Source organism: Desmodus rotundus, chromosome 9 (assembly GCF_022682495.2).
Source record: "Desmodus rotundus isolate HL8 chromosome 9, HLdesRot8A.1, whole genome shotgun sequence".
Lineage (NCBI taxonomy): Eukaryota > Metazoa > Chordata > Mammalia > Chiroptera > Phyllostomidae > Desmodus > Desmodus rotundus.
Genome location: NC_071395.1, coordinates 38,065,411 through 38,093,274, shown reverse-complemented (window position 1 = coordinate 38,093,274; position 27,864 = coordinate 38,065,411). Strand labels below are relative to the sequence as shown.

General features: G+C 53.9%; 1 protein-coding gene across 2 annotated transcripts; it reads right to left on the bottom strand.

The window, feature by feature from the left end:
- Positions 1-217: 217 nt before the first annotated feature.
- TMPRSS9 (transmembrane serine protease 9) lies at positions 218-27,864 on the bottom strand. Of its 2 annotated transcripts, XM_045202551.2 has the most exons (18): positions 27,723-27,864; positions 24,718-24,845; positions 16,554-16,621; positions 16,266-16,445; positions 15,512-15,549; positions 13,916-14,029; positions 13,522-13,693; positions 12,443-12,717; positions 9,635-9,771; positions 8,541-8,859; positions 7,748-7,919; positions 6,877-7,148; positions 6,174-6,310; positions 5,222-5,621; positions 2,165-2,336; positions 1,227-1,492; positions 975-1,111; positions 218-427 (listed from the first exon to the last, which is right to left on the bottom strand). In XM_045202551.2, exons 1-18 carry the CDS (start codon positions 27,862-27,864, stop codon positions 266-268), a joined length of 3,291 nt encoding a protein of 1,096 aa, XP_045058486.2. In that variant the 3' UTR covers positions 218-265. The 2 variants fall into 2 exon arrangements, with proteins under 2 accessions (XP_045058486.2, XP_024424976.2); XM_024569208.3 differs by lacking the exon at positions 16,554-16,621 and having other exon boundaries at positions 16,266-16,412; positions 24,719-24,845.

The following is a 27,864-nucleotide window of genomic DNA, read 5'->3' as shown; positions in this document are numbered from 1 at the left end:
CCCCCCACATCCTTCATCCCATCTCTGGGCCCTGGATGATGGGCAGGCAGGTTGTTCTGCTGTAATGCGGAGGTGCTGAGCCAGTAGGCTAGGGACAAGGGGCTTTTTATTGGAACGAAATATACAGTGAAACTGTACTCTGCTACCCATAGCACCGCCCCCACCACCTGGACTGGACTCCCCTTCTTGGGCTGGTGGCTGCCTGTTGGCTGGTTGGTTCCTACTGCCTTCACAACTCCTTCCAGGCCTGGGCGGCCACGGGGTGTCACTCCTGGATGTTCTGTGTGATCCAGCCTCTCACGGCAGTCACCCGCGTATAGACACCTGGGAAGTGGGGCCGCCCACAGCCGTAGCCCCAGCTGGTGACCCCAGTTAGCACCCACCGGCCAGAGGGCTCCCTGCAGGCCAGGGGTCCCCCAGCATCACCCTGAGGGGAGGAGAGAGGAAAGGTGCTCAGAACAGGGCAGCGTCTCCCCAGCAGAAGCCCTGGGGACAAGGAAGGACTGACCTGATCTTCCCATGCTGTGACTGGCAACCACAGGAGTGTGGCCTGGGTTCCCTGTGTGACCCCAAGTGGATGACTACCCCTGCGAGCCTCCCTTTTTATCTCGGAAACAGGCTCAGTGCTAAGAGAAGCCACTCGTCTGGCTGGCAGGCATTTGTGGACACCTGCCGCAGTGGTTCCTTAGCAGAACGGGGCCTCACACTGCAGCCTGTTCCCATCCCTCCCCTGCAGGGCCGTGGTGAGGATGTGATGGGGTGGGGCGGGGGGTTGGCTGGTGATGGATGCCTGTTGCATGGTGGTCCATTGAAGCCTCTGAGGCGGAAAAGGTTCCCTGCTTGATTAGCTTAAATTTGCACCACAGAAGGGGCCCTGGTTGGGCTTTAGAGGGAAGAGAACCTTGATCTCCTCCCCAGATGGATGGGGCCTGGTCCCTGGCATAGCCTTCATTTCAATTTTAAACTGCGCTCACCGAACAGCTGTCCACGCCACCCTGCGGGAAGCCGGCACACAACATGCGGCTGCTGATCTGCACAGGGTAGTACCGGCGGCAGGCCTGCTCACTGAGGAGGCGCACTGCCGCCTTCTGCAGCTGCCGCGCCATGGAGCCTGCGGGAGAGGCGGACGGTGGGGCCATGCGGGACTGGGCTGAAGGCCTTCCTGATCCCCCTAGACCACTAACCCCAGAGTGCGGGGTCTGGCTTCACCTACAGAACTCGCCTACCTCCCTCGCGCACCGACCCCCAGCCGGTGATGACGCAGCGGGCCCCATCAGGAGGCCGGGGAGTTGGCTCAGGCAGGCAGATGGGCCGTACCAGGCGGCTGCGGTGCACGGGCCCCACCAACTCCAGCAGCGCCACGTCATAGTCGAGCGTGTAGAGGTTGTAGAAGGGGTGCTTGTAGATGCGAGCCACTCGCTCCAGCTGCCCATCGGTGCCACTCAGGAATGGTGTGCCCAGGAAGGCCACCCATTGCTTGGGGTCCCCATAGCTGCAGGGCGTGTGGGGACAGGCATTGGCCTGGTTTCCTGCGCTCTGTTCCCACCCCCTGGGGCTCCTCTGGACTCTGCCCCATGGAGCTGTGCCCCAGGGGGTCAGCCAGGGACCTTGGGCAGGGCATTCTTTCTCTCTGGGCCCCAGGTGGCTCATTTGGAAATGGGGTTGAGCCATTCTTTCCTCCTAGGACAGTGAGGAGGGGTGCCTATGCCTGTAGTGTGCCCGGGGCAATGAGGTGACACCACAAACTACTCCCATTTTTGCCCAGGATTAGGGCCCTGGTGCCCAGAGGGCCCCCTGCCCTGCCTGCCCATTCCCTCTGACCCCGCACACCTGAGAACTGGGAGTCTATGGATGGCAGGACCCCTGGCCTGGTCCCCCTACTGAGCAGCCTGCCACAAAGGGGGCTTTCCAGTGTGTAGCCTTTGGGGGATGGAGACCCCATGTCACCAGCAAGCCTGGCCCTGCGCTGGGAGAGGCTGTGGTTCCCAGGGATTAGGGAGGCTAGGAGGGGGTGGACTGGGCCCCCACAGCCCTGTGTGGTGTGTGGGTGCACAGAGTAGGGGTGCCATTACAGGCAAAGGCTCGGAAGCCTGATAGTAAGTTTTGGAGCCATGGGGTCCTGGTGCACCACCAAAGGGCAGGGGGCGGGGCGGGCTGGACTCACAGGTCGAAGCAGTGCGCAGCAGACAGCAGCCACCTCTCTGCCACCAGCACGGCCCCGCAGCGGTGCTCCCGGCGCCGCAGCCATAGGCTCACCTGCCAAGGCCACTCCCCAAGGCCCGCGGCGCTGCCACCCACGATCCTGGTCAACGTGGCCACTGGCGCCAGGCCGCAGCCTGTAGGGGAGTAGGCGCGGGTCATCAAGAGTATTAAAGGTGCCTCTTGTGCCGCCCCGTAAGTGGGGTGGGGGACCCACCTCGGAAAAACTCTGCACAAAGAAACGCTGGACTTGGTGCTTGATCCTACAAATGCGCCTCTTCTGGGCTTTTCCCAAATGCTTGAAATGCATTTAAATGTGTTTCCTGTAGGCATTGAGGCCATGCCTCCTCCTGGATGGGGGCCAGGGTAGTGCCCCTCGCACAACCACTCTTCCCAGGCATCTCTCAGCCCCCTGGGAGCCAGGCTGCCTGCTGGCCCAGGACCTTCATGCACCTGTGGCACTGCCCAGGAGACCCTGCCATGTCCCACTGGCACTTGTGCTAGCTTGTCTTCCCAGGCGCCTTTGAGCTGTGACGCTGCCCCCACTCCCCTCAGAACACAGGTGTAGAAAGCACGAGGGCAGTTTCAAGAGGGTGCTGCAGGGACCCATTATCACCCAACAGGGGTACCTCCCAGCCCCCTTACTCCCACAGGACACTTTCCACTCCGGAGTCAGCCCCCTTCCCCAGCCACTCTCCCACCACCCAGCTGCCTCTCCTGCCCTCCAGATTTAGGAAAGGCCCGCCTGCCTCCGCCTCGCTCAGCTGGAAGAAGATGGGGAGGCAAGAGGCCACCTGCCCCATCCCTGCTAGCCCCACTACCTCTAGCCTCCTGACACCATCGGGACCTTGCCCAGGGCCAGGAGGCCTGGGGAATCCAACAGAAGCTGCAGCCCCTTTCCTGGAGAACCTGCCCCCACAGCGAACAGTGCCTGCCATTTCAGGACCTTCTTCCACCTCTGGGTCCCCAAGTGAAGAATTCGCAGCCCATAGCTACTGGGAAAGTGAAAATCATCAGGCTAGAGGCCGGACCCAGATGAAGCTGGCTGGGGAGTTAACAAGACAGTGTTTCTCCCAAGAACTGCTACAGCTATGCAATTCAAACTCCCGTGTTCTGAGTGGCCCCCTAAACCCAGACTGACGACAGTGCTGTGAAGGAAAGGCCCTCCTGGGCCTGGAGGGCCTAAGTCACTGGAACTGCTTTGATTTCCAGTCAAGGTGCAGGGTTCAGATAAGGGGGTTCCAGCCTCAACGTGTCACCTCTATCTTAACTGTGATTCCTAAGGAGACAGAACCCAGATCTTCCTCACCCTCTATACCCACATCCAGGCCCTTGGCACATGCTCTGCTTTGGTCTGAGCCCATGAAAACTCTGCTTCATCTCAAGGTCACCTACACCCCATTCCACCCCCAGATCCTGACTTCCTGACAACCTGACTTGCTTTATTTGGCAAGCCACCCCTGGTTCCTCTGGTATGCGAGCTGTCTTGTTACAAAGAGCCCATAAACTTGGCTTTGTGGGTTTAGTTCTGCATCTGGATGACTCAGGCTGATGGATCCAGGACACTGGGTGAACATGTGCAGAGGGAAAAGGTAAGAACCCTCGTGACACAGCATGAGGGATATGATAGGGCAGTGGGATTATGGGTAGTTTTCCCCCAACATCTCTGTAATGGGGCTAAGTTACACACACATACCCCTGCCCGCCCCTGACCTAAAGGACAGTGTGGATCTAGGAGAGGCCCAGGGAGAGGGACTGGTAACAGAGGAAAGAGGAAGAGAAATCTCCCTGGATCAGTCTCTGTTAGGAGTCATCCTAAGAATGGCAGGGGCCTCGGGACAGTGGGGAGTTCTGGGAAAGTTTGCAGGAGGAAGGAAGGTGGGTACAGCCTGCACAGACCAGCAGCCTGTGTGCTGAGAATCTGCCCTTTGGGGGCCTCCCAGAAGCAGCTTGGTCCTTGCCTCCCCACCTGAATGAAAGCAGCCCAGACATGGTCTCCAGAACCTGGATATGAGAGTGTCAAGATCATGTCCGCCTGGGGAATGGGCGGGTTCACTAATACAGGGTCCACCTGGCACATCCCGTGTCATGTCTGGTCCCCCTGCTAACTAACTTAGTCTTAGCTTGAGCCACATGAAACTGCCCGTATTTGATGGGGCTTTATTTTTGACCTACAAAAACAGCAATTTCATGTAGTTCTGATTAATAGTTAATAAAAGTGAACTCAGCATTTTAGACACGAGTAGAAAAATCTCAGGGGTCCTTTGTCTCCCAGTGTCTCTACTGGCCAGTTAGACACCCCCTCAACCTACAACGGGAGCCTGGGAGGCCAGCCATCCCCGGGCCCCAGCTTCGTCCTCCTGCTCGTCTTCCTTTCATTCCGAACTATGCGCCATTCTATTACGAGTTCGTTTCTTGACCTTTAGGTTCCTTGCTGCACCTGAGCTTAGCACGGGGCCTAGCGCAGAAGAGGGCTTTGTGAGCACGAAATGAGTGTCTGGGGAACTCCCCTCATGGGGACCCCGTCCCCCCTACCCCCCATCTCCCCACGCAGCGCACCTTGGTGCCCCTGAAATTTCCTTTTTAAGATGGGAGCAGACAGGAGGTGCAGGTCAAGGCATTTGCCACTTGAGGGCGCAGGTCAGCCCAGTCAGCGCCCGCGCACTGCCAGGAGGACGGTGGGCCCGCGAAATTCACAGTTAATGCCCTGCTCTCCAGGCCGTCAGAATACGACTGCATTTGGAGATAGGGCCTTCAAAGGAATAATTATGGTAAAATGAGGTCATTGTGTGGTTCCTAATCCAACGTGACGGGGTCCTTCTACAGACACTCAGAGGGATGACCACGTGAGGACATGGGGAGAAGACAGGTGTCTCCAGGCCAAGGAGAGAGGTTTGGGACTGGGAGACAGTGCATGTCTGTAGCTTAAGCCCCTCAGCCTGTGGGACGTTGTGACAGCAGCCCTAACGGACTGATACGGAGTCCCTGCCACCTACATGTGTCACTTCATCCCTCCCAGTACCTGGCAGCTGGGAGTCCTTGGTGGTCCACGAGGCGTTTGGAAGTGGTGTCTGTCCCCTAGCGGTGGTGTTCATGGCAGTGGCAGTCCCGCTGGCAGGTGGGCCGGTTGCCCTACCAGTGGTCCAGAGGGTGGGTTTGCTGGCCGTGACCCCCAGGACCGTGAAGCCAGCCACTGTCCTGGGGACATGAATGGTGGTGGCAGGTGTCCTTGGGGTGGAGGGGGCAGGTGTGGGAAGGGGGTGGGAGGACATGATGTCCAGGATCCAGCCCTTCAGACTGGTGACCCGAGTGTACACGCCGGGTTTCTTGGCCTGAGCACAGCCGATGCCCCAGCTGACGATCCCTGCCAGATAAAACACTCCAGGAGTCTCCTCGCAGGCCAGGGGGCCCCCAGAGTCACCCTAAGAGAAGGAGACAGGGCTGGCTGTGACCGTCAGGCGCCACACTGCAGAGGACACTGCCAGGACCTCCCGAATTCCCACAGTGGGGGAGGCCCATCAGGGGGAGGATGTGGCATGGGGGCGTGGGCCCTGGGGGCAGGCGCAGCCCTGCCCACACACCCGTGGCCACCTCTCCAGGAGGGACCCCTGCTGGACGTTGTGGTCAGATGTGTACTGATCTGATTAGCTTTTTTCCAGTTACTATACATCGTATATCTTTTTAAATATGTGTATATATAAAATATGATTTTAAATATGTGTATAGAGATATATTTAAGTATGTATACATTTTGTATATATCTACCACCTACTTTCAAACTGCTACCTCATCTTCTGCTTGTGCATACTATAATTTCTCTAAATTACACATTTAGAGACACTTAGCTCATCTCCTGATTTTCCCTGCACTGAAAACCCTTCTCCCTCTACCCGAGAGTCTGTGCAAGTAGCACTGCCAGGTGGAGTGGTGTGGCCGCTTCGATTGAACCCGCCCAGTCCCCCTTGGAGTGCTACCTGGCAGGAGTCCACCTTGCCCTCCAGGAAGCCGGCACACAGCATCCTGTCTGTGAGCGAGAAGTTGTAGAGGGCGCTACATGCCTTCTGGTCGATGATGCCCACAGACGCTCTCTGTAGAGTATCTGGCTTCGTTGCTGCCAGGAAAACAAGACCCCCCGCCAATGACACAGAGTGATCACCATTCAATGTCTGGTTTAGCTCTAAAGGTACACCCCATGCTGCAGATGAAGAAACTGAGGCTCACAGTGCTGCAGGGAAACTGAGTCACATAGCACAAAGGAGGTGGAACCCAGAATCCCAACTCAAAGCTCTAGGATCTTGCCACTGTCCCCCAATGCATTCCCGAACACCCTGGGTGACCTGCAGGGAGACCATCCGAGTGTCCGAAGGAAGCGTTAACTCTTGGGAACTCTAAAGGGTATAGCACAAGGGTCTGAAACTTTTTCTGGGAAGGGCCAAAGAGTAACTATTTTCAGTTTACAGGTCAGTCTCCGTCGGGACTACTCAGCCCTGCTTCGGTAGCAGGAAAGCCTCCACGGGCCATCTGTAAACTAATGGGCATGGCTGTGTACCATTAAAACTTCATTTATCAAAAGCTGCCTGCCACATTGGGCCCGCGGCTGGAGTCTGCCACCCCTGAAGGAGTGCAGAGGCCAGCGGGCTGCAGGCGGTGGGAGCAGAGAAGCTGCCAGGGACTCACCATTTCCCTCCTGCGTGTTACCCCATCCGGAGATCATGCACTTCCGGCCCACAGGGAACTTCTGGATGGCCAGGGGCAGGCAGACGGGCTGGACGTACTTGTTGAAGACCAGGGGCCAGGACAGCTCCAGGAGGGCCACGTCGAAGTCCAGGATGCTGGGGTTGTACTGGGGGTGCAGCACTGTCCTCTTGAGCCCCACCTTCACCGGGCTCCCGCCGATGCCCGTGAGAGACACAGTGCCCAGGTGGGCCTGCACCAGCTCCACCTTCGTGCTGCCGACAAGGGGCCGCTCAGACACCTGGGCCCCCAGGAAGCCCAGCAGAGCTGCAGGGCCCAGATTCTGGGAAGGGGCACCAGAAGGGGGGAGGGGGCCTCATGGCTGCTCCCACAGAGCAGTCCCAGGCTGGGGGACTGGGGGCAATGCCAGGAGCCCCTTGAGGCCTCATTTCCTCGTCTGTAACAAGAGGCAGCTGGCCTAGCAGCAAGAGAGGCCACTGCAGCTTTATCAAAGGTCGAGGCCACCCGGCTGTGCAGCAAAGGGGCGGGAGGCTCCCCATTAGCCCCTGTTCCCCAAAGACCAGCTTGACAGGTTATCCTTCCAGAAGCTGCAGCCCAGGCTCCCCCAGGGCCCCCACCTCTCTGTGCTCCCCCCTCTTATTTGCAGTCAGACACCCAGACACTGGGATAGTGATTCCAGGGTGGGGTGGGGTTTGGGGGGCTGCCTCTGCTGTGGCCACCCCAGTGCACAGATGACCACAGTTTGGTCACGACTGGTTTCTGAACGCACAAGGATTTGATGGGGCTGGGGGGAGGGGAACCCAGTGACGACGGGGGGCGCTGAGCAGTCCTCCTGGGCTGAGGCTGGTCTTACTGGTTGAAGCAGTGGGCCGCCGACAGCAGCCAGCGGTCCCCCACCACGGTTGCTCCGCAGAAGTGCCTGGAACCCTCCTTCAGGCTGACCTGCCAGGGCACCTCTCCAGCGGTGGCTCCAAACCCGCCCACGATCCGGGTGGGCTTCTCCATTGCTGGCCTGGCCCCGCACTCTGTGAGGGGGCAAAGAAGGGAGTCCGGGAACCTTGGCTCTCAGGTACCTGGGCCCACAGGGACCATGGGACATCAGGCACAACCTCCTGGTTCTGGCTGGGCTGGGGCAAATCGTTCCCATTACACAAATGGAGAAACTGAGGCTTACCAGTAGGACACTCTACCTAGCGTCCTAAGGTCTCACAGCATGTGTGCAGCACAGCTGGGGAGATGGGTCACTGAGAGGGTCAAAGTGCAGAGAGCCCCGGCCCCATCGGCCTAAGTCCCGCCAGACACAGACCCGAAGCCCCCAAGGTCAGGTTTCAGGGGCTTGCTGTAAGCAGGGAGCCAGCACACTAGAACCGTGGCATGGGGGGCTCTCCAAACAAAGGGAGGGTCTGGTTATTACAGGATGTTGGGATGGGGCGGGGGTGTAGGGACGTTATGTGAAGCAGAGTTCTGATGGGCTCAGAGCGCTGCAGGTTTGTGGGACAGTGAAGGAGGACCTGGGCTGTGACTGGACCCGCGTCCTTGGAAACCACACAGTGAAGGCGTGCAGAATGTGCCTCCGGAAGCCGACACCAATTGCTCTGACCTTGCGGGGGGCAGACACCTAGTTCGCCTGTGTCCCCAGGAAATACCTTGTGGCTTAGAGGCGGTCACTGCATCAAGAGACGCAGAGCTGGGGGTCACGGTGGGCTTGGTGGGGGTGTTGACCATCCAGCTCTTGGAGCTGGTGGGCCAGGAGGTGCTGGGGGTGGCGCGGGCAGGGGCCACCGTGGGAACCAGAGGCTTGCTTGCCATAGCAATCGCCTCCAGGATCCAGTCTCGAAGTCTGGTCACACGGGCATAGACCCCTGGACGCCGGGCTTCCGCACAGCCGATGCCCCAGCTCACGATGCCGGCCAGGAAGAACCTGCCAGAGGGCTCCTCGCAGACCAGGGGGCCTCCGGAGTCACCCTAGGAGACAAAGGCCACCCTCAGGGGGTGTCAGGGCTCCTACTTCCGCCCAGCCAAGTCCCAGAGCTGCAGGGTCAGAGAATGCTCTGGGGGCGGGGGCGTGCATCTACACATGGAGAAAATGTGGGCCGATAAGTCACATCTCAGAACCTCAGTTTCCTCTTTTGTAAAAATAAAACAGCACAGTTGGACTATGGGACATTTAAGATCTTTTCCGGTTCCAGCACGAGCGGTTAAAAACTGAACCCCAATCAGCACCAACCCGTCCCCTCCTAATCCCACTACATCTTCGATAGTGTCACCCCTTGCTTAGGGCGACAGTGTGGCTGCGCTGCCGGAGCCTCCAGACAGCTCGCAGGCTGCCGTGGCATTCTCCTGAAACGCCCGATGTGCCCTGGCTTTGCCGCCTTTGATTCCTTGCCCTCTCCTCCCACCCCGCCCACCTGGAGCCTGAGGTTCCCAAACACAAGTGAGCGCTCTCTTCGTATTTCCCAGCCCTCCGGGTTCCAGCGCTGACCACTTGCAGCCTGAGCGCTTGCAGCAGGCTCTCCCCACCTGCCAGGCTTTAGAAATGAGCGCAAAAATAGAAGCTACAAAGGAGGAAATCCAGAGCTGTGCTAGAAAGCAAGCAGGGGACATCCTGGTGGGGGACCAGAAACAGTAAGGACTCCCCCTTCTCGGAAGGGGAACCCTGGGGCAGAAACCTGGGGGCCTTTCCCAGCCGGCCTCCATGGGCAGGGTGTTGTCTGAGGCCTGCGTGGGCACCAGGGCTCACCTGGCAAGAATCCACCTTGCCATCCAGGTAGCCGGCACACACCATCCGGTCCGTGAGTGAGTTGCCGTACAGGCTGGCACACAGGGCCTGGTCCAGCAGCTCCACAGTAGCTTTCTGCAGCATCTCCGGCTTGATCACTGCCCAGAATGGGAGAGGCAAGTGGGGTGAGCATTCCAGGCCCCCTGGCAGTCACCCTGAGCCGGAATGCTAAAGAACATGGCTTCTCTGTGCCTCAGTTTCCCCAGCTGCAAGCAGTGATGCTGTAGCACCAGCCTCAGAAACTAGCAAAGAGTAAACACTCTACAAATGCCTGTTAATAACACTCTCCACCCAGATAGCTAAGAGGTATCAGGTGGACAGCCCAAGACTGGGCTCCACGTCTCCCCTCCCCTTACCTGCTCTGCTGTTACTCTGGGCCTGCCCTGCTGGGATCTCTTCTTAACCTGGCAGCCAGGGCCATTTTGGGTAAACATTAAATCAGATTATACCCTTTTTTCCCTAAAACCCTCCAGGCAGTGGCAGTGTTTTGCTGGCTCAGCCTAAATGCCCAACACTGGACCACCTACCCCAGGGCCTTTGCACATCCTGTTCCAGCTGCCTAGCATGATTGTTCCCCCTGGAATCTGCTTGCCTTCCTTCTTCACCTCCATTCTTAAAGAGGCCTCTCCAGACCTCCCTATTTAAAAGTGCAGCTCCCCTCCCATCCCCGTCCCGGTTGTTTTCCCCATTGCATTCATTACCACCTATCACTTATCTATTTAGTATTTATTGCCCCTAGAATTGCTGTGTCCAGTCCAGTAGCCAGTGACCACATATGGCTACTTAAATGCATTCAAATGAAATAAAACGTGAAACTCAGTTTCTCAGTTGCACTGGCCGTGCTTCATGGGCTGGCAGCTCCCACAGTGGATGGCCCAGACTTAGAGCGCCCTGAGGAGAGTTCTGCTGGACGTGCCGGTCTGGACTGTGGGCTCCAAGTGGGCAGGGGTTTCTTGGTTTTGCTCCCTGCCCGGGCCCTGGGACAGTGTGGTTGGTGAGCTGGAGGGGCCCAGACGCTTATTGACAGAATTTAGTCATCAACTACGTGCTCTCCCGCAGCGGTTCCTGTGGCAAAGGTCTTCCCTTATCACAGAAATCCTAGTCTTCCAGGAGAAGATTAGATTTCCTTTTTTCTCAGGCAGGCCCAAACCTAGGAAAACTCCAGAACACAGGCCCATGGGCCCTGCCAGGGAGGTCAGACCCTGAACTCGGGAAGCCCTAGGGCTCCCTGCACGAGGTCCCCCGCCCAGGCTCTGGAGGCGGCGGCAGGCACTGTCTCCCTGCTGAGCTGGTCTGAGGCTAGTGGCTACCATATCGGACGCTGTAGCTCCAGAATGTTCTGGGCCAGCGCTGTCCCAGAGAACTCTGTTCCTAAGAACTCTGGCACTTGCTCCTGTGCCCTGACTCTGCCTGTCTGGGTTTGCCTCACCCCCAGCCAGGTCTTAGCTGAGGGGCCCCTTCTTGGACCCTTTCCCAAAGCTGTCCCTCCCTCCCCCATTCATCCCCTTGCAGCACCCTGTTGGAGTCCTCCCCAGCACCCGTCACCGCCCAGTCGCAGCTGGTTCTCATGGTCGGGCAGTTTGTGTGAGCACTGGATGGGCCAGCACGGAACTGCGTTCCTGGGGAGACGCAGCGGGAGGTCCCCTGAGACTGTCACGATGTCTTCATCCAGCAATCGAAACGTAACCTTGCGTTACGTGTGCTTTTGTTTAAAGACACTCCATTTAATATACACTTGTCCAAAAAAATGGAGCCGCTTTAAACCAGAGTTGGAGCTGCCATCCCAGAGGAACTGCCTTGCCCATCTCATACCTCAGACCCTGGAGTGTGAACACAGGGCGAGGTGGCCACCTGAACCGTCCTCGGCCCCCTAACCTCTACTGTGACTTAGGGCGGGAGTAGCAAGCTGCAGCCCTCAGGCCAGGCACGGCCCACGGCTTTGTTTTTAGTTTATTTATTTTTAATTGAATTTCCATTGCTTGTTTTTATAAATAAAGTTTTATTAGTACATTTAAAAAAACAGGGCAAAATAACCTTAGGACTGGGCCTAGGGCAACCTTGTACCCCAAAGAAACTGTTTGCAAAGATAACGAGAAAGCAGCTATTATGAGTACAGGACTGATTAGCTACTAGACTGATTATTATAAACATTCTTTAGAATCAGCATCACTACGTCATGTTATCTGCACTGGCAGCAATGCCTCCCTTCTACGGGTGTAATCGGAAGTAATCGTTCTCCTTCCCTTTCTCGTACGTGTGCACTGCCCGGGTCTCCCACTGAGAACACTGTCGATTCGTTACACTGAACCCAAGGCCAGCACTGCTGTGACTCACGCCTGAATGGAGCTTGTCCCCCGAGTGTTTCCTACCTGAGGCCCACACCAGCCTTCCTGCCCTCTGCAACAACAGGCGGCGCTGAGGCTCTGTGCTAGGGACAGCAAAATCAGCCACAAAAAGCACAAAAATGCAAAAAAAAAAAAAACACCTGAAAAACCAAAAAACCTGGCAGTACATATACCATGTAAAGGACCCCAATTTACAGTCTGAGCTGATGTAAACAGCTCTTCCCTGCATCACCTTGTCCCACTTTAAACGAGAAGATTCTTGTCCTCAACTCAAATTTCTCACCATGCTGTGCCTATCCGCAAGTGAGCACAAAGTTCCCATTTGTATCCGTTGGGATTCCAAATGAATGTCAGCAAGTGGGCGACTAAGGAGGACTGTGTGGCTAACTTCCCTCCTGGTGGCCCGGCGGGGAGGGATGCTTACGGAAGTCCTCCTTGAGGTAGCCCCAGCCCGAGATTAGACACTTCTTCCTGGGTGGGAAGACGTGCGTGGCAGCCGGCAGGCACACGGGCTGGACGTGCCTGCTGAAGGGCAGAGGGCTGCCCAGCTGGAGCACCGCCACGTCGAAGTCAGCCGTGTCAGGGTTGTAGGAAGGGTGCGTGAGGATTTGGGCCACGCGGGCCCGCACCGTGCTGGCCTCCGAGCCGCTGAGCTGCGTGGTGCCTGCGTGGGCCACCCACTCGCTGGGGTGTTGCAACCTGCGGGGCAAACAAATGGCAGCTCAGAGGCCCCCGTGGATAGGGCTGCGGAGGGCGATCAGCAGAGTGAGGCCATCTCAGGGGGCAAGTGTTAAGGGGTACCCCAAATTCAGTCATCAAGACTGGTATTTTCAAGCAACATTGTCAGAAATCATAATGAATGAAAAAACACATCCCTAGTGTGGGAAGTAACAACATTTCAAACCAAGACAGGATATAACAAGGCTGGTTAGGGTGAGAAATAATAAGGGGCCCAAAATAGGATGCGTGTATACGCGCAGGGGAACGTTCCTTGGCCTTGAAAAGGAAGGGCGTTCTGATACCTTCTGCAACCTGGAGGACATTACGCTCAGTGAGAGAAGCCAGACACAGGACAAACACTGTGACTCCACTCACAGGAGGCCCCTGGAGGAGTCAGATCCACAGAGCCAGGAAGTGGTTGGTGGAGCCAGGGGCTGGGGGCAGGGAAAGGGGACTAGTGTTTAATGGGGACAGAGTTTCAGTTTTGAAAGATGAGGAAGTTCTGGAGAGGGACAGTGGGGATGGCGGCAGGACAGCGTGAATGTGCTGAATGCCACCTAATTGGAATGGTTAAAGTGGTAAATGCATGTGATGTATATTTTACCACAATTTAAAAATAACTTTTAAAAAAGAATGCATTCAGATTCAACCGAAAAAGAGAAAGAAAGGAAAAACAAGTTCCAAGGGGCTCTCAGGGCGCCCAGGAGAGGTGGCGACTCCAGGGTGGAGGGAAGGTGGGGTACAGGGATGGGGTGGGTCCGAGCCTCCGGGGCGTGGGCTCACTCGTTGAAGCAGTGGGCAGCGGACACCAGCCACCGGGCCCCTATGACGGCCGCCCCACAGAAGTGCTCGTTGTTTTCTCGGAGGCTGACTTGCCAAGGGAACTCCCCAGGGGATGCTTCCACGCCGCCCACAATCCTGCCAGCTGTCCTCCAGCCCGGCTGCAAACCACAGTCTGCAAGACAGATCACCAACCAGGACCCCCAAGGAGGCAGGGCACTGGCCATGCTCCTGGTACGTCCACCTCTGAGTGTCTCCTCCCCACGGCTCCCACGTTTAGCGACACACTCGGGGCCCCACACTTGGCTGTGCTGTGCGGAGTGGGCCAGAGAGCACCGCCAGCGGCTGGCCCAGAGGAGGGGGCGCGGCCCGAGACCAGGCCGGATGGGCGACTGACCACAGTGGGCCTCGTCGGAGCCGTCGGGGCAGTCCGCTGTGTCGTCGCACTCCGGGTTCACTTTGGTGACACACTGGCTGTTGTCACAGGAGAAGGCGCTCCCTGGACAGTGGCCTGAGGGCAGAGAAGAGCCGAGGTCCTGACCTCACTCCACCTTCCCTGCGGCAGCGAGAGTCCACCTTCCGCTCAGAACCTCCATCTCCCACACCATCTCTTGTCTACTTGCTCATCTCTGAGTGTAATTCCACACTGCTAGGTTTTACTTTGCATCTTCTTTTTAAAGATTTTATATATTTATATTTAGAGACAGGGGAAGGGAGGGAGAAAGAGGGAAAAACATGGATGGGTTGCCTCTCGCACACCCTCTACCAGGGACCTGGCCCCAACCAGGCATGTGCCCCGATGGGGAATCCAACCAGTGATCTTTCAGTTCACAGGCTGGCACTCAATCCACTGAGCCACAGCAGCCAGGGCACTAGGCCCCGTGTTTTAAAAAAGGAAGGAAGAGCCCTGGCCAAGGAGCTCGGTTGGTGAGAGCACCGTCCTGCTACGCCAAGGTCGCGGGTCTGGCCTCGGGTCAGGGCACAGACGAGAAGCAACCAGGGAATGTGTCATAAGTGGAACAACAACTCAGTGCGCGCTCTCTCTCAAATCAATAAATAAAATTTAAAAAGTAAAAAAGTAAGAAATAGGTAACATTAAAATTTTTTAATTGTGGTTGAATATACAACATAAAATTTGCCGTTTTAACCATGCTAAGTGTATAGTTCACACCGGGGCTGGGTCACCCTCTGTGGGGCCGTCCTGGGTCCTGTCAGGGGTCCACTGGCATCCCTGGCACCCCCCACTCAATGCCAGGAGCACCCCGAGTTGTGACAACTACAGACGTCTCCAGCCATCACCCAGTGACCCCTGGAGGCAGCGTCACCCCTAGCGAAGGACCACGGACGTGAAGCTAAAGAGATGTACCTGTCTGTGTGCCTTGAGTTGTCTGGAAAGACAGTCACTATAACAGTAAAGCGATGAGGTTCCGGGTGGCATTTATTTTTTTCTCCAAACTGTTTGTTTTTTTCTTTTAACAGCTTCCTACCACTTTTCAATAAATCAATCAATCAATAAATAAATAACCCAGTAATGTTTTCTTTTAATCATGCTTGGCCACATATAATTCAAAGTGCTTCATCTGTATTTAAAATGTTTTAAATTTCCTTTTCAATTACCGTTGACATACGATGTTCTATTAGCTTCAGCTGTGCAGCATAGTGAGTGGCCATTTAGACATCTGACAGTGATTCCCCAGTAAGTCCAGTGCCTACCTGACACCACGCGTAGTTACCACAATGTTACTATGACCCCCGTGTTGTACTTTACATCCCCATGACTATTTTTATAACGAAGTGCTTCATCTGTAAGCGCGGTGTGCACACGGCTGCGAAGCTGCCCCCCAGAGGAGGCTGGCGCACAGAACTCATGTTCACCGAGCTCAGGCCTTTCCTCTGTGCACTTGACCCAAGTCTTAGGAGCCCTCTCGCGGCGACCACAATCAGAGGAAACCCGGCAGAGGGCAAGGAGCTCATCCAAGGGAGAAAAACATACCTGATTTCAAGTCTCTTTCTGACAGTGGCCCCTTCTGGCTTCCTGCAGCGAAATGGAGAAGAGATATAAGCTTCTGCAGTGAGCAGTGACATTCTTTGAAAGCTAAGCAGAGAGTGGGACTGTCCACTGTGGCAGGAAAGTCTAACTTAAGTCAATGAAGATGAAAACAAATGGAAGTCTCACTGGCCACATGACCGTGTCCACTAGCCAGGCGCCAGTGGCTACCACAGCAGAGCGCGTGGCCACGAAACATTCCCGCCACCACGGAACATTCTATTAGACAGTGTTAACATCAAGGCCCTGGTGTGTCTGGGTGGGTGGGGAGGGGACAATAAATGTCCTGTAGGGCAAGGGCAAGGTGATCAATCTTTATTCTGACAATAGTCTGAAGTATCCTCAGATTTTAGAACTCAGCGTAGATTTATCTTATTTCTATACCAGGGATCAACAAACTGCAGCCATGAGCCAAATTCGGCCCACCGCTTGTGTTTGTAAATAAAGTTTTATCGATACACAGCTATGTCCATTTGTTTAGACATTGTCTTAGGCTGCTTTTGTGCTACAATCGCAGAGTCGAATGGCCTCAACAGAAGCACAGTGGGCTACGAAGACGAACATGGTTACACTCTGACCGTGTACAGGTTGCGGACACCTGGTCTGTACCATTGAGGGTGGAGCAGCGTGAATCGTGGGAGGGGCGATTATTCAAAACCTCAAGTTTAAAGCTCCTCTCCTGCAGGTCTCCACTGCTTACTTGCCTATGAGCTCGGCAGACACGATGGTGCCGTGGGCGGCCAGGGGGATGCCATGGCCCTGCAGCCTCGCTCGGAGTCCCTGCTGCAAGAGCTCCTGCTCCAGGCGCAGGTCCAGCGACCGCAGGGCTAGTAGCAGAAAGTGCAGCCGGAAATGCACGAGGATGCTGGAGTTCCCGTCCCTGCAGGGAGGACAGAGGCCCATGGAAGGAGGGCCCCTCTCCCTGGACCCCTCCAGCGTCTCGGGTGTCCACCAAGTCTCCTTTCGCCCCAGGGAGGCCCCGACTCACCTGTAACCTAGCACCGTGCAGCCCGTGCAGCTGGCCTCCAACTCTGTCTTCCTAAAGCTGCTCACAAACTGCAACGGGAACAACAGCGGCCCAGCTGAGACCACAGCCCAGGCACCCGTCCCCGAGGTGGCCTGTCCTGTGTGGGAGAGCTGGAGGAGGGGGACGGAAAAGCACCTCCCCTTAGACCCAATGCACGCAGTGACTTCACAGAGCCCAGCAGTGGCAGGGAAGGATATTCCGAATTTATTCATGTGAGAATATTGCTCCACTGCCAGGTGGGTAAAATCGGGCCCATCCACACAGTGGAACATCACTCGGCCATGAAAAGGAGTGGGGCACCGACACTCGCCACAACCTGGATGGTCCTTGAACACGTGATGCTCAGTGAGAGACGCCAGACACAGAAGGTGTGTGATTCCATTTGTATGAAATGTCCAGAACAGGCACAGCCACAGAAAGTGGGCTGGTGGTTGCCAGGGGCTGGACGCGGAGTGGAGAATGGGGAGTGACTGCTGACGGGTGTTCGGCAGGACAGACAGCAGACCAAGGCAGAGAGGGGAGGGAGACGGGCCTCACTCACTAACTCAGCAGTCCTGAGCCCGGTCAGATAAGACTGCCAGCTGTTCCGAGCATCATGAGATAAACTATAATATCGCGAGAAGAGGGGAGCCCTCGAAATTATGTATCATTTCCACTCTGGGAAAGGAAGCCTTTGAAGCTGTATAGCAACCCCAAGGTCTGGAGAGGGAAGGAGGAGGGGAACCTAGAAGCTGGCTACGAGCATAAAACCGCTAAAATCCCAGGAGTCGGGGCGGTCAGGCTATCTGGGTGCCCACTCGCAGCTTCGTGCTCCAGTGCGTTTCATAAATAAACGCGCTCTCTCATTTCCACTGTACGCGCTGTCTCTCGCCTGAAATCATCTCTTGAGAGCAAGACAAGAACCAAGGACGGGGATCCCCCTAACTTGGGTCTCCACGGCAACAATGGGGGTGGCGTATTTTGGTGTGATGGACTCACCAGTTCATGTCCTCATTGCCTGCATCTATGCCTGTGCAATCCCATAGAACATTCCACAAATCTCCAGAATGTTCTACCTCTGCCCTGCCCAGTACGGCAGCCGCCACCCACCCATGGCTACCGAGCATTTGAAACGTGGTTGGTGCCACTGAGGAACTAATTTTTACATCTTAGTTAATTTTAATTCATGCTAACATTTTAAAACAGATTTAAATTTAACATTTTAATTTACTGAGCATCGTGTGTTCAAGGTCCACCCACACTGCAGCAAGAGTCAGCACTCACTCCTTTCCGTGGCTGAATGTTCCCGCGTGTGCAGGTTTCTGCATGGACGTGGGTCTCCACTGCTCTTGGGTGGGTACTGAGGAGCAGACCTGCTGGGTCATAGGGTGACTCCATATTTAACTTTCTGATTAAGAGCTGGCCTTCCACAGTGGCGGCCCCGTTCCACGTCCCCACCGGCCGTGTACGAGGGTTCTCATTTCTCTGTTGGAAGACACTGCACAAGCCCTGCAGGAGTCAGCTCCCACCGCACACCACCCTGCCCTGCATTCTCCAGTGCACCAGCCTGGCCACCCCGGCCTTGTCCCATTGCTCCAGGTGTCCCATGTTGAGAGCTAGGAAAAAGGGCTAGACAATTATAAGCATTGCTAAACAGAAAACCTTGAAGGTCACTAGAATGGATAAGGAAGAGAGACAAGTCGTCATCCGAAATAAGCTTATCAACAGGAGACAGACAGATAGTTCCTCCTGAACCCAGAGCAAAACTCCTCCAGAGCTCAGAGCTATGCAGAGATAACAGCAACACCTGCTTTTGTAACTTGCTTGCTTGCTTCTCACTGTATAAAAGAGCTAGCCTGTGAGCGTTTGGCGCGGCTCTCATAGGAGAGTTCGCCCCTGCGCAGGTAAAAACTTTGTTTGGCCAATAAACCATCTATAAATCTCTTAAGAGTCTGAGTCCGTCAGTTCCTGGAACGAGAGATCTCGCTCTCGCATATAACATTTGGAGGCCCCAGCGGGATCCTCCATCTGGGAACTGAAAGGGAGACTGGGTAAGCGACAACGAGGATCCTCATTCTGAGTTTTAGAGGTCTAGACCGGTTTGGATTTGGGCCGGGAGATGGTCCGTCCGGTATAACACCTGGCCAGGGGGTCTGGGCCCTGAGGTGGTAGGTGGGACGCCACTGGAATTCCACCCAGGGGGCTCCCAAGGAGGGGACGCCCTCGGGAGTCTGTAACGAGGGGACGCCCTCGGGAGGGGGAGCTTGGCTCCCCGGGGAGGGGGAGCTCGGCTCCCCGCGACAAGGGTTTTTTGTCGCATCTGGTAACAGTTTCATTTTGCGCGCCGTCGCATCTGGAACTAGTTTCGTTTTGCGCTGCGCTGCGCTGCGATGTGTGAGTGTGACAACCGCGGTATGTCTAAATAGGAGTGTGAACATTATGTTTGATTGTGTGAGGACAGAGTGTGTGGCTCCACGGGCAACAGCCTACGGAGCGTGCGTGGGTCCCAACCTGCGGTTCCTTAGTCTGTCATATGGCATAACGGCTGGGAGTTTAACCCGGACTCTACGCGGGCAGCCTTAGCTAAGACAGACCTAAGTCCTCGCGAGAGGAGAGGCCAGGCGGACGAAGTGCAAGTAAATTGTCATTTCTGTTTGTTTTGTTTTGTGTTTGTCTCAGTTATGTGAAACTAAGCCTTATGAAAATGGGCCAGCGGGAGTCCACCCCAAACTCCCTGCTTGATTGCATCTTGAATAACTTTTCTGATTTCCAGCGCCATGCACGCGGCTACGGGAGCATGCAGCTCTATCCGGAGTTCCTGCAGACTCTTTGCCAGCTAGAGTGGCCGACTTTTGGTGTCGGATGGCCTGCAGAGGGGACTTTTGACCTCCCGGTATTGTTTGCAGTTCGGGCCACAGTTTATAGAGCCCCACACCCCGATCAGATAGTTTACATCGATGTGTGGGTAGACATAGCCCCAGACAAGCCAGGCTATATTCAGAAATGTCTAAGAAGGAGTGCCTCCCGTGGAAGAACAGTTCTGTTAGCCGTGGGAAGAGGAAACAAAAGAAATTCCCGGAGCCCTCCTCGCCGAGAGGGTGGGGGGTGCCTAAACTCTACCCCCCCCCACTACCAGGACCTGGGGAGGACATGTTAGACTCCTAGAATGCGCTCCCTCCCTACCCTAGGAGGGAAGTGCCGCATTCTACCCAGCCGGAGGAGGGGGGGACACTCTCGAGCCCTCCTCACACCCGAGGGGGAACTAGATAAGGGGAGGAGGCTCCAGTATCCCCAGCACCTCCGGCACTTCTGCCACTCTGTGAGGCACCGCCCGGACCGGGTACCCCTGCCGGAGCAACCCCTCGGGTGATATATCTTCCTTTCTCCACTAGTGATCTATATAATTGGAAACATCAGAACCCCCCCCCCGCCCCCCGTTTTCTGAGAAACCTCAGGGTTTAATCTCCCTCCTGGAGACCATTTTTAGAATGCACCAGCCCACTTGGGATGATTGCCAGCAGATCTTACAGACCCTCTTTACCTCAGAGGAGAGGGATAGAATACTCTCAGGGGCCGCCAAGGCAGTTATAGGGGAAGAGGGAGAGACTGCGGTGGGAAGGAGGGAGGTGGAGGATATCCTGCCCAGTCAGCCCCCTGACTGAGACCCTAACACGAGCGGGGGAAGGGACGCGCTCCTTCAGTGTCGCAGGGCTCTGTTGAGGGGATTAAAGGCAGCCGCTAGGAAGCCCACCAATTTTAGGAAGATTAGTGAAGTGATCCAGGGGAGGGAGGAATCTCCCGCTGCTTTCCTGGAAAGGTTGCTAGAGGCAGGTGTAGGAGTTCTTGGGAGCAGTAGGATATTGCCACCTCTGGATTCTAGGGTTTGCAGAATTGGCTAAGCCTCTCCATGAACTTACGAGGGGAAAAGAGGGAAATATAACTTGAACTGAAAAAGAGAACCGAGCCTTTGAGGCGCTTAAGGCAGCTTTGGTATCTGCACCTGCATTGGCTTTGCCAAATTTAGGAAAGCTGTTCCAGCTGTTCATGGCAGAAAACGGAGGCATTGCAAAGGGAGTGCTGAGCCAGGCTTTAGGACCCTGGGGAAGGCCTGTAGCCTATTTGTCCAAGAGATTGGACCCAGTAGCCTCAGGGTGGCCAGGCTGCTTATGAGCTCTAGTTGCCACAGCCATGCTAGTGAAGGAGGCCAGCAAGCTCACCCTTGGACAGAATTTGCAGATAATTGGGGAGCATCATATAGAGAGAATTCTGAAATCCCCTCCTGATCGCTGGTTGTCTAATGCACGGCTAACTCAGTACCAGGTGCAGTTGCTGAATCCCCCAGCAGTCCAGTTCCTGAGAAGCGCAGCCCTGAGTCCAGCCACCCTGCTGCCAGCCCCTGATCCAACCATCATGCATAGCTGCCATGAAATATTAGAGCGGGTCACAGGCGTGTGCCCAGACTTGCGGGATGAGGCATACGAAAAACCAGAGCTCATTCTGTTCTCGGATAGCAGTAGTTTCCCAGGGAAGGGCAGCTGTACGCGGGGGCTGCGGTAACCACAGAAACTGAAGTCATTTGGCAGCAAGCCCTGCCAAAAGGAACTTCAGCCCAGAGGGCGGAGTTGATAGGGCGTTTGCAAGGTCTAATCTTCAGAAAGCTGCAGAATGTCCCTGCATATCTAGGGACTTTGAGTAGAAGATGCCTGTACTGGTAGGGACTTTTAGCTACCACGGATTGAGTTTAACCACTGAGTTTAAGTACAGTCCTTCCCAGGGTGGGAAAGGAGCAGGGATTAAAGGTAAACTGTAGTTAAATCTAGATAGGCAAAAATATGTAGAAAGGTTGTGAAAGTTTTAAACCTGGAGGAAAGGAAACCTCAACTACTTGTTTTCTGGTTTTATAGGAATGTAGTTTCATTTTGCTTCCGTTTCTGATCAGAAACCCCCTGTATCTGAAGACCTAGTTAGGGTCACCTGAAGACCTAGCGAAGGTCGCCTGTAACCGGTTAAAGAGAATGCCTTTGCCACTCGGGACCCAGGAAGGGTCATTTAGGCCTGATGTGTGTTTCAGCCTGAGGCAAAGGAGCATGTCTCTGCCAAGAGACCGGACCTGAATGGCATGTCTCTGCGGAGGCCCCAGTAGACGCACTGGTGCAAGAGGATGCCTCTACCTGTGTACTGTTCTTATAGAACTCTGTCTGTGTTTTAGATTTTGTTCTGTATCTTCTCTGAAAAGAAAATTAAGGATTCCAGGGATAGTAAAACTTCACACTCTGTAGGAAACTGAACAAGGGAAAGTGCAAGATATATAAATGAAGAAGGTGTATGAAAGGATATCAGAAGGGAAAGGATTTTCCTTTGCACTTGGTATTTTTCTCCCTATCTGATCCCTCCAGAATTTGGCATTCTGAAGGAGTGAGTAATGACATAAGGTTTCTCTGCATAAATCCATTAAGACCAGTCATTAATAGTGGTTTGTTAACCGATACTTTGACTGGAATGTCACGCCTGAAGGAGGCATGTCTGGGTTCTGGTTGTCACCAGGAAGCCCTGAGGAACTGGGATTGACTTGCGAAGCTAGCAAAAGCCCACGAGAAGAAGCCTGGTACCTTGGTTAATTGTGCGGTTCATGGCAGTCTTTCCAGGGAAGGAACGAAGGTTGCTTTCCTGAAAGATAGCTAAAAGGAACCTGTAGGCACAACGGAAGCCTCAAGGATTTAAGTAAAACGACTGGTACAGGCGAAGCCAGGTGGCAGATGTGTGGCTCTGCTTCTGTGCCCTGAGGGGCAGACTAAAGTCAGTCTAAAGGTTCCCTGAGTGAGTTCCAGCGGAGAGAACTTAAAGATCATAGGCAATCCAGGCTGCTCTTGGTATGTTTATGCAAACAAACAGGCAGAATTAAAAGTTAGACTCAAAGTAGTCTCTTTAATAATGATGAGGGTGATCTTAGGGAGAGAAATCATGGTCTAAGGAAAATCACAATGCTCAGTATTAGATATTAGAATCATGCAGCTAACTGTCTTAAAAGTCTGTTTTCATTTGAAAGTTAAAACTGGGTTTGTAATATCATCAAAGATGTTCAATTTATAGGCACGAAGGACCTGTCAAATTGCCATTGTTAGATGTCATTGCAGCAAGGGCCTTGCAACTGAATGTCTTCCCAAAAGACAGTCTCACCAGCATAGAGACTGGCTTAGGAGTAGTTGTGTAAATTAACCTGTGTGTTCCTCCTTCTGTTTTCATTGGGCGTAGGACTATGGCCTTATTACCTGAGCAATTGGTTGCAGTATAGGCCTCACTTAAAGAGCCCACCTTCATCATTTCCCCCTAAGACTCAACTAGTTTAGTTAAACTAGGTAGTTTAGTTAGTGAAGGGTTCGGGCGGTCTGTAGGCTTCACTTCAGAGTTTATCTTCCCTTTTCTGTCCTAATAGCCAAAACAGAAAGGGCCCAGAGATCTGAAAGGAGGGAAATCCTGATATATTCCCCTCAGCCCGAGCGAAGTGTAGTGAGCCACAGGGTTTTAGATAGGTGTAGCATGTCTCATACACCTTCCTCCAGATGAGCCATTCTTTACCTAGGTGCCTGCCTTTGTTATTCAGTAATTATGATTTAATTGTGCCTTCCAAATCTCTTGCCAAATCTGTCACCTCCAGAATATGACGAGGATGCCAACTGTCCAGTAATGCCAGCCTTTGGACACCGAGCCTGCAACTTCGCAGTGACAGCCAACTGACTTGGATTCTGTAAGGTCCTTCCCCTTACAGGAAAGGACTCCCTCCATGCTGCACCCCCTTTCAGGGCACCCCGACCCAAGGTTAGGTAGGACAACGTCCATGTCCAGCCGGAAGCAGTTACAAGAAGATGAGACCTTCGTCCATTGTCCTTTATATAATTATAAAGGGGTGATATATCTGAAAGGAAGGATTGAAGCAGGGTGCAGCCAAGAGGAGGGCCCCAAGAAGGGATTTGTAATGGGATCCAGAACTCAAGGTGTACCATTGTTTGCCACCAATTTCTTATCCAGAGTTTTGTGTAACTGGGTACATAATTCCCCAAGTGTATCTATGCAGGAAACCCAGATTTTGTTCTCCCCTCCAGGACTAGGGAGAAGAGAGTTCCCCTTATACCCATAGTAGCCACTGTGAGGATCTTAGGGTCCACCGCACTGAGTGCTGCAGCCCTCATTCAGGGAGAGTTAGAGTTGAGACAGCTTTTGCAGATTTTCTCTAAGGACATATCTCTGCTGCGAGATCAAGTAGCTTATTTAGAAAGACAGGTAGATTCATTGGCAGAGGTAGCTCTCCAAAATCGGAGAGGATTAGATTTATTGTTCTTAAGGAGAAGAATTATGCGCAGCATTAGAAGAAACTTGTTGCTCTTATGCTAATCATTCAGGGATAATTAGAGATAGTATTAAGGTCTTAACCAAGAGACTGAAAGAACAGGAAAAGCTAGAAAAACCAACGTAGTACACAGGAATCTGTAAGATGTCCCCATAGCTGACTACCCTGATTTCCTCTATTAGTAGGCCTTTATTAATTATACTCCTGTTTAACTTGTAGCCCCATCGTCATTAGTATGATTCAAGGATTTGACTCATAAGTGCCGACAAGGAAATGGGGGAATGTTGAGAGCTAGGAAAAAGGGCTAGACAATTATAAGCATTGCTAAACAGAAAACCTTGAAGGTCACTAGAATGGATAAGGAAGAGAGACAAGTCGTCATCCGAAATAAGCTTATCAACAGGAGACAGACAGATAGTTCCTCCTGAACCCAGAGCAAAACTCCTCCAGAGCTCAGAGCTATGCAGAGATAACAGCAACACCTGCTTTTGTAACTTGCTTGCTTGCTTCTCACTGTATAAAAGAGCTAGCCTGTGAGCGTTTGGCGCGGCTCTCATAGGAGAGTTCGCCCCTGCGCAGGTAAAAACTTTGTTTGGCCAATAAACCATCTATAAATCTCTTAAGAGTCTGAGTCCGTCAGTTCCTGGAACGAGAGATCTCGCTCTCGCATATAACATCCCACCTCCCTACCCTGCACCTGCCTGGGCCTCCCCCTGCTCCGCTCGCTCAGCAGGAGAGCTCCTCTTGGTGGAAGCCCTGGCTCCCCCCTCCCTTGCCCCCTTGCTCTCGGGTGCCCCTCACCAGCATTTCCAGGGCGGGCGTCAGCATGCGGTAGTAGTCTGAGGCCCCCTGCTGCAGGCTGTGGGCGTACCGGACCCCTTGCAGCACGGCGGTGTGCTCCACGTCGACGCCCTGTGTAGAGAGGGAGGCTGCGGGCGAGACCAGGGCTCCGTGAGAGAGCCCAGTGCGGGGCTCAGCTAAGGAGCCTCACAGGCCCCCTGCCAACTAGGGGCCGGGTCACCTGACAAACAAGTGGGTGGGCTGACTCCCCAGGGGTTGCCCTGAATGATTAACTCTGCCTCCTTTTCAGCTCTCACGTATCACCCACCTGGAGGCCCCCAGGTCCAGCACAAAGCCCTGGAGGTCCCCAGGCTTTGCTTGAGGGTAGGACTAACTCCCAGTCATCCTTGCCTCACTGGTCATGCCCGGCCAGAGCCTGAAGCCAACTTCAGCCAAAATTGGCTGAAACAACCTCAGGATTCCTTCCCTCCACTTTGGAACGACAGTCCCACCTGCTCCCTGGGAAGGGGACACCAAACACTGCAAGGGCGTGACCATAGCCGTGGGTATCGGGAACCCCAGACCAGCGCCCCAGGACACCACCCTCTGAAAAAACCTGGGTCTCCAACTGTCAGAAACACTTTGTCACAAGTACACACTGGCAAGGAATGAGAGCTATAAAACTTTTACCCCTGGCTGGTGTGGCTCAGTGGATTGAGTGCTGGATTGAGAACCAAAAGGTCACTGGTTCGATTCTCAGTCAGGGCACATGCCTGGGCTGCAGGCCAGGTCCCCAGTAGGGGGCATGCAAGAGGCAACCACACATGGATGTTTCTTGCCCTCTCTCCCTTCCTTCCCCTCTGTCTAAAAATAAATAAATAAAGTCTTTTAAAAAATTTTAAATGAAGAATAGTAACCAAATAAACCATGAAAACACATGTTTCTAAGTGTTGAAAATATGTTGGAACTGTCAAAAGGACACCCATCGAAAAAATAGTCATAACTGCAAAAATTTTTTTAAATGACAGTAGCAGCCATATAAATCATGAAGGCCAGGTCCCAATCCTATTTACTCTGAATGAATATTCTTTTAGACAGATAGTTAGATATTTGTTCACTCAATAGATAAAATAAATATTCTAAACCAATTCTAAAAAGTTTGGCATTAGGTTTGTCTTCTCATTCAAGAAATTAAATTTTTTTTTTAAAAAAGAGCGCCCTGTTGTGCAGACAGAATTGCTTATGCTCTGTGTCCACCTGAGGCTTCCTGTTTCCGCTGCAAATAGTCACAAGCTGCCAGGAAGCTGGAGAATCGGCTGAGGTCCCAGCCCCTCCCCCTGCGCCCCCAAGGCTAACTAAGGGCCTGGGCCTGACATGGTGAGCTGTCTAAATGGGGGAAGAGGTACATTTTAATTTTTAACTTTAAAATGTCTTTTTAAACATTTTATTTATTTATTTTTAGAAAGAGGGGAAGGGAGGGAGAAAGAGAGGGAGAGAAACATCAGTGTGTGGTTGCCTCTCACCTGGCCCCCATTGGGGACCTGGCGCACAACCCAGGCATGTGCCCTGACTGGGAATTGAACCAGTGACCCTTTGGTTTGCAGCCGCGCTCAATCCACTGAGCTACACCAACCAGGGCTAAAATTTATTTTAATTATTTAAATTTCAAGCCTCCCTTGGTTTCAGGGGCCCTGCAGGGGATTGTGTTTATCTCTTGTTCACAAAACGTCTCTGTGCTTCGAGAATAAAGCTGTGAAGCCTTGCTCCCACCTCTCTCTGGTGCAAGGCCACCCCCGCACACAGGCACACTCACCCACACCTGCACAGACACACTCAGGCACGCAGACACACAAGTCCCATTTCCTGCACTTGATGCCAAGAGACAATAGGGGCAGAGGTGAGCTGGGCCTGGCTGCAAAATATTCCCGATGTTCCACAAATACATATTTTTTAAATTAGGGGGACCCAATAGGATTGCCCACTTACTACTTTGCTACATGAGATCTTTGAGCATTTCCCTGCAAACTACAATTTCTCATCATCTCATGAAAGCATGTGACTTTCACACTGTAAGAACCTTGTCATCTCAGAGGAGGCGGGTCCCACAGACTGGCGGCTGTGAGGGGAGGGGCAGGCAGGGACTGGCTGGCCGAAGGGGAAGGGGTTGGACAAGGACATATAGGCATGACCCATGGACATGGACAACGGTGAGGGGATTGGCTGTTGGAAGGGGGGCTGGGGTACAGGGGCAAAGGGGGGAAATTGGGACAACTTAATAGCATAAACAAGAAAAAAATTAAAAACAAGAAGCCATTCCAGAGCCACAGAACTTCCTGAGAAGACAGAATGTTCTAGATCTGCACTGTCCAATAGAGTGGCCATGAGCCACCCATGGAATGTGGCTGGTGGGGACTGAGGAATTTAATTTAAAGGTTATTTAACTTCAACGGCTTCAACTCTAAACAGCCACCAGGGCGCGGGGCTCCCCTCAGGGACAGCAGGAATGTAGGGCGGCACAACTGGAAGGGGCCTGTAGGTCACCCCACTGAAGCATACAAAGAACTGCCTTCGTTTATTTCGTAGCTGCAGGCCCGCACACCGATGGGGCGCCATGCCCTGGGTTTCACCTCAAGTTCCGTGAATGTCCGCTGGGAACAAATATGGAATGGGAGCCGCTGAGTGGCGGGAATACAGATGATTGTTCATTTTTAAATACTTCTCAAATTTCTCAAGATATTTAAAAAGTTCATTTCCCTGACCCTATTTGTCTTCATTTCACCCTGGCTGTGAGAACTTCCTTGGAGAACCCAGCTGTGGGAAACCAAAACACGCAGGTATCACCTTGCCCACCCGCATGCCCACCCACCCCACAGCGTGTGCCTGGGCACCTGGCCGGCTAGTCTTACACGTTTGTACACTCAGCCCTCCGACTCGGGGATCGTCACATGGATACCACTGAGCCGGGTGTGAGCATCGCTGTGCAAGTCGCCTGGTGCAGGGACCCGTGCGAGCCCTCAGCCACTTACCCACGAGGACAGCCAGGGCGAGGGTGATAATGCTGGTGGCCGCGGCTGCAGCGAGTGCCGCTCGGCAGCACACAGTATCCGTGGCAGGGACTTCTTTTGTTGCTCCAGGGACGAGCTGTAATTCACCAACGGCGGGCTCCAT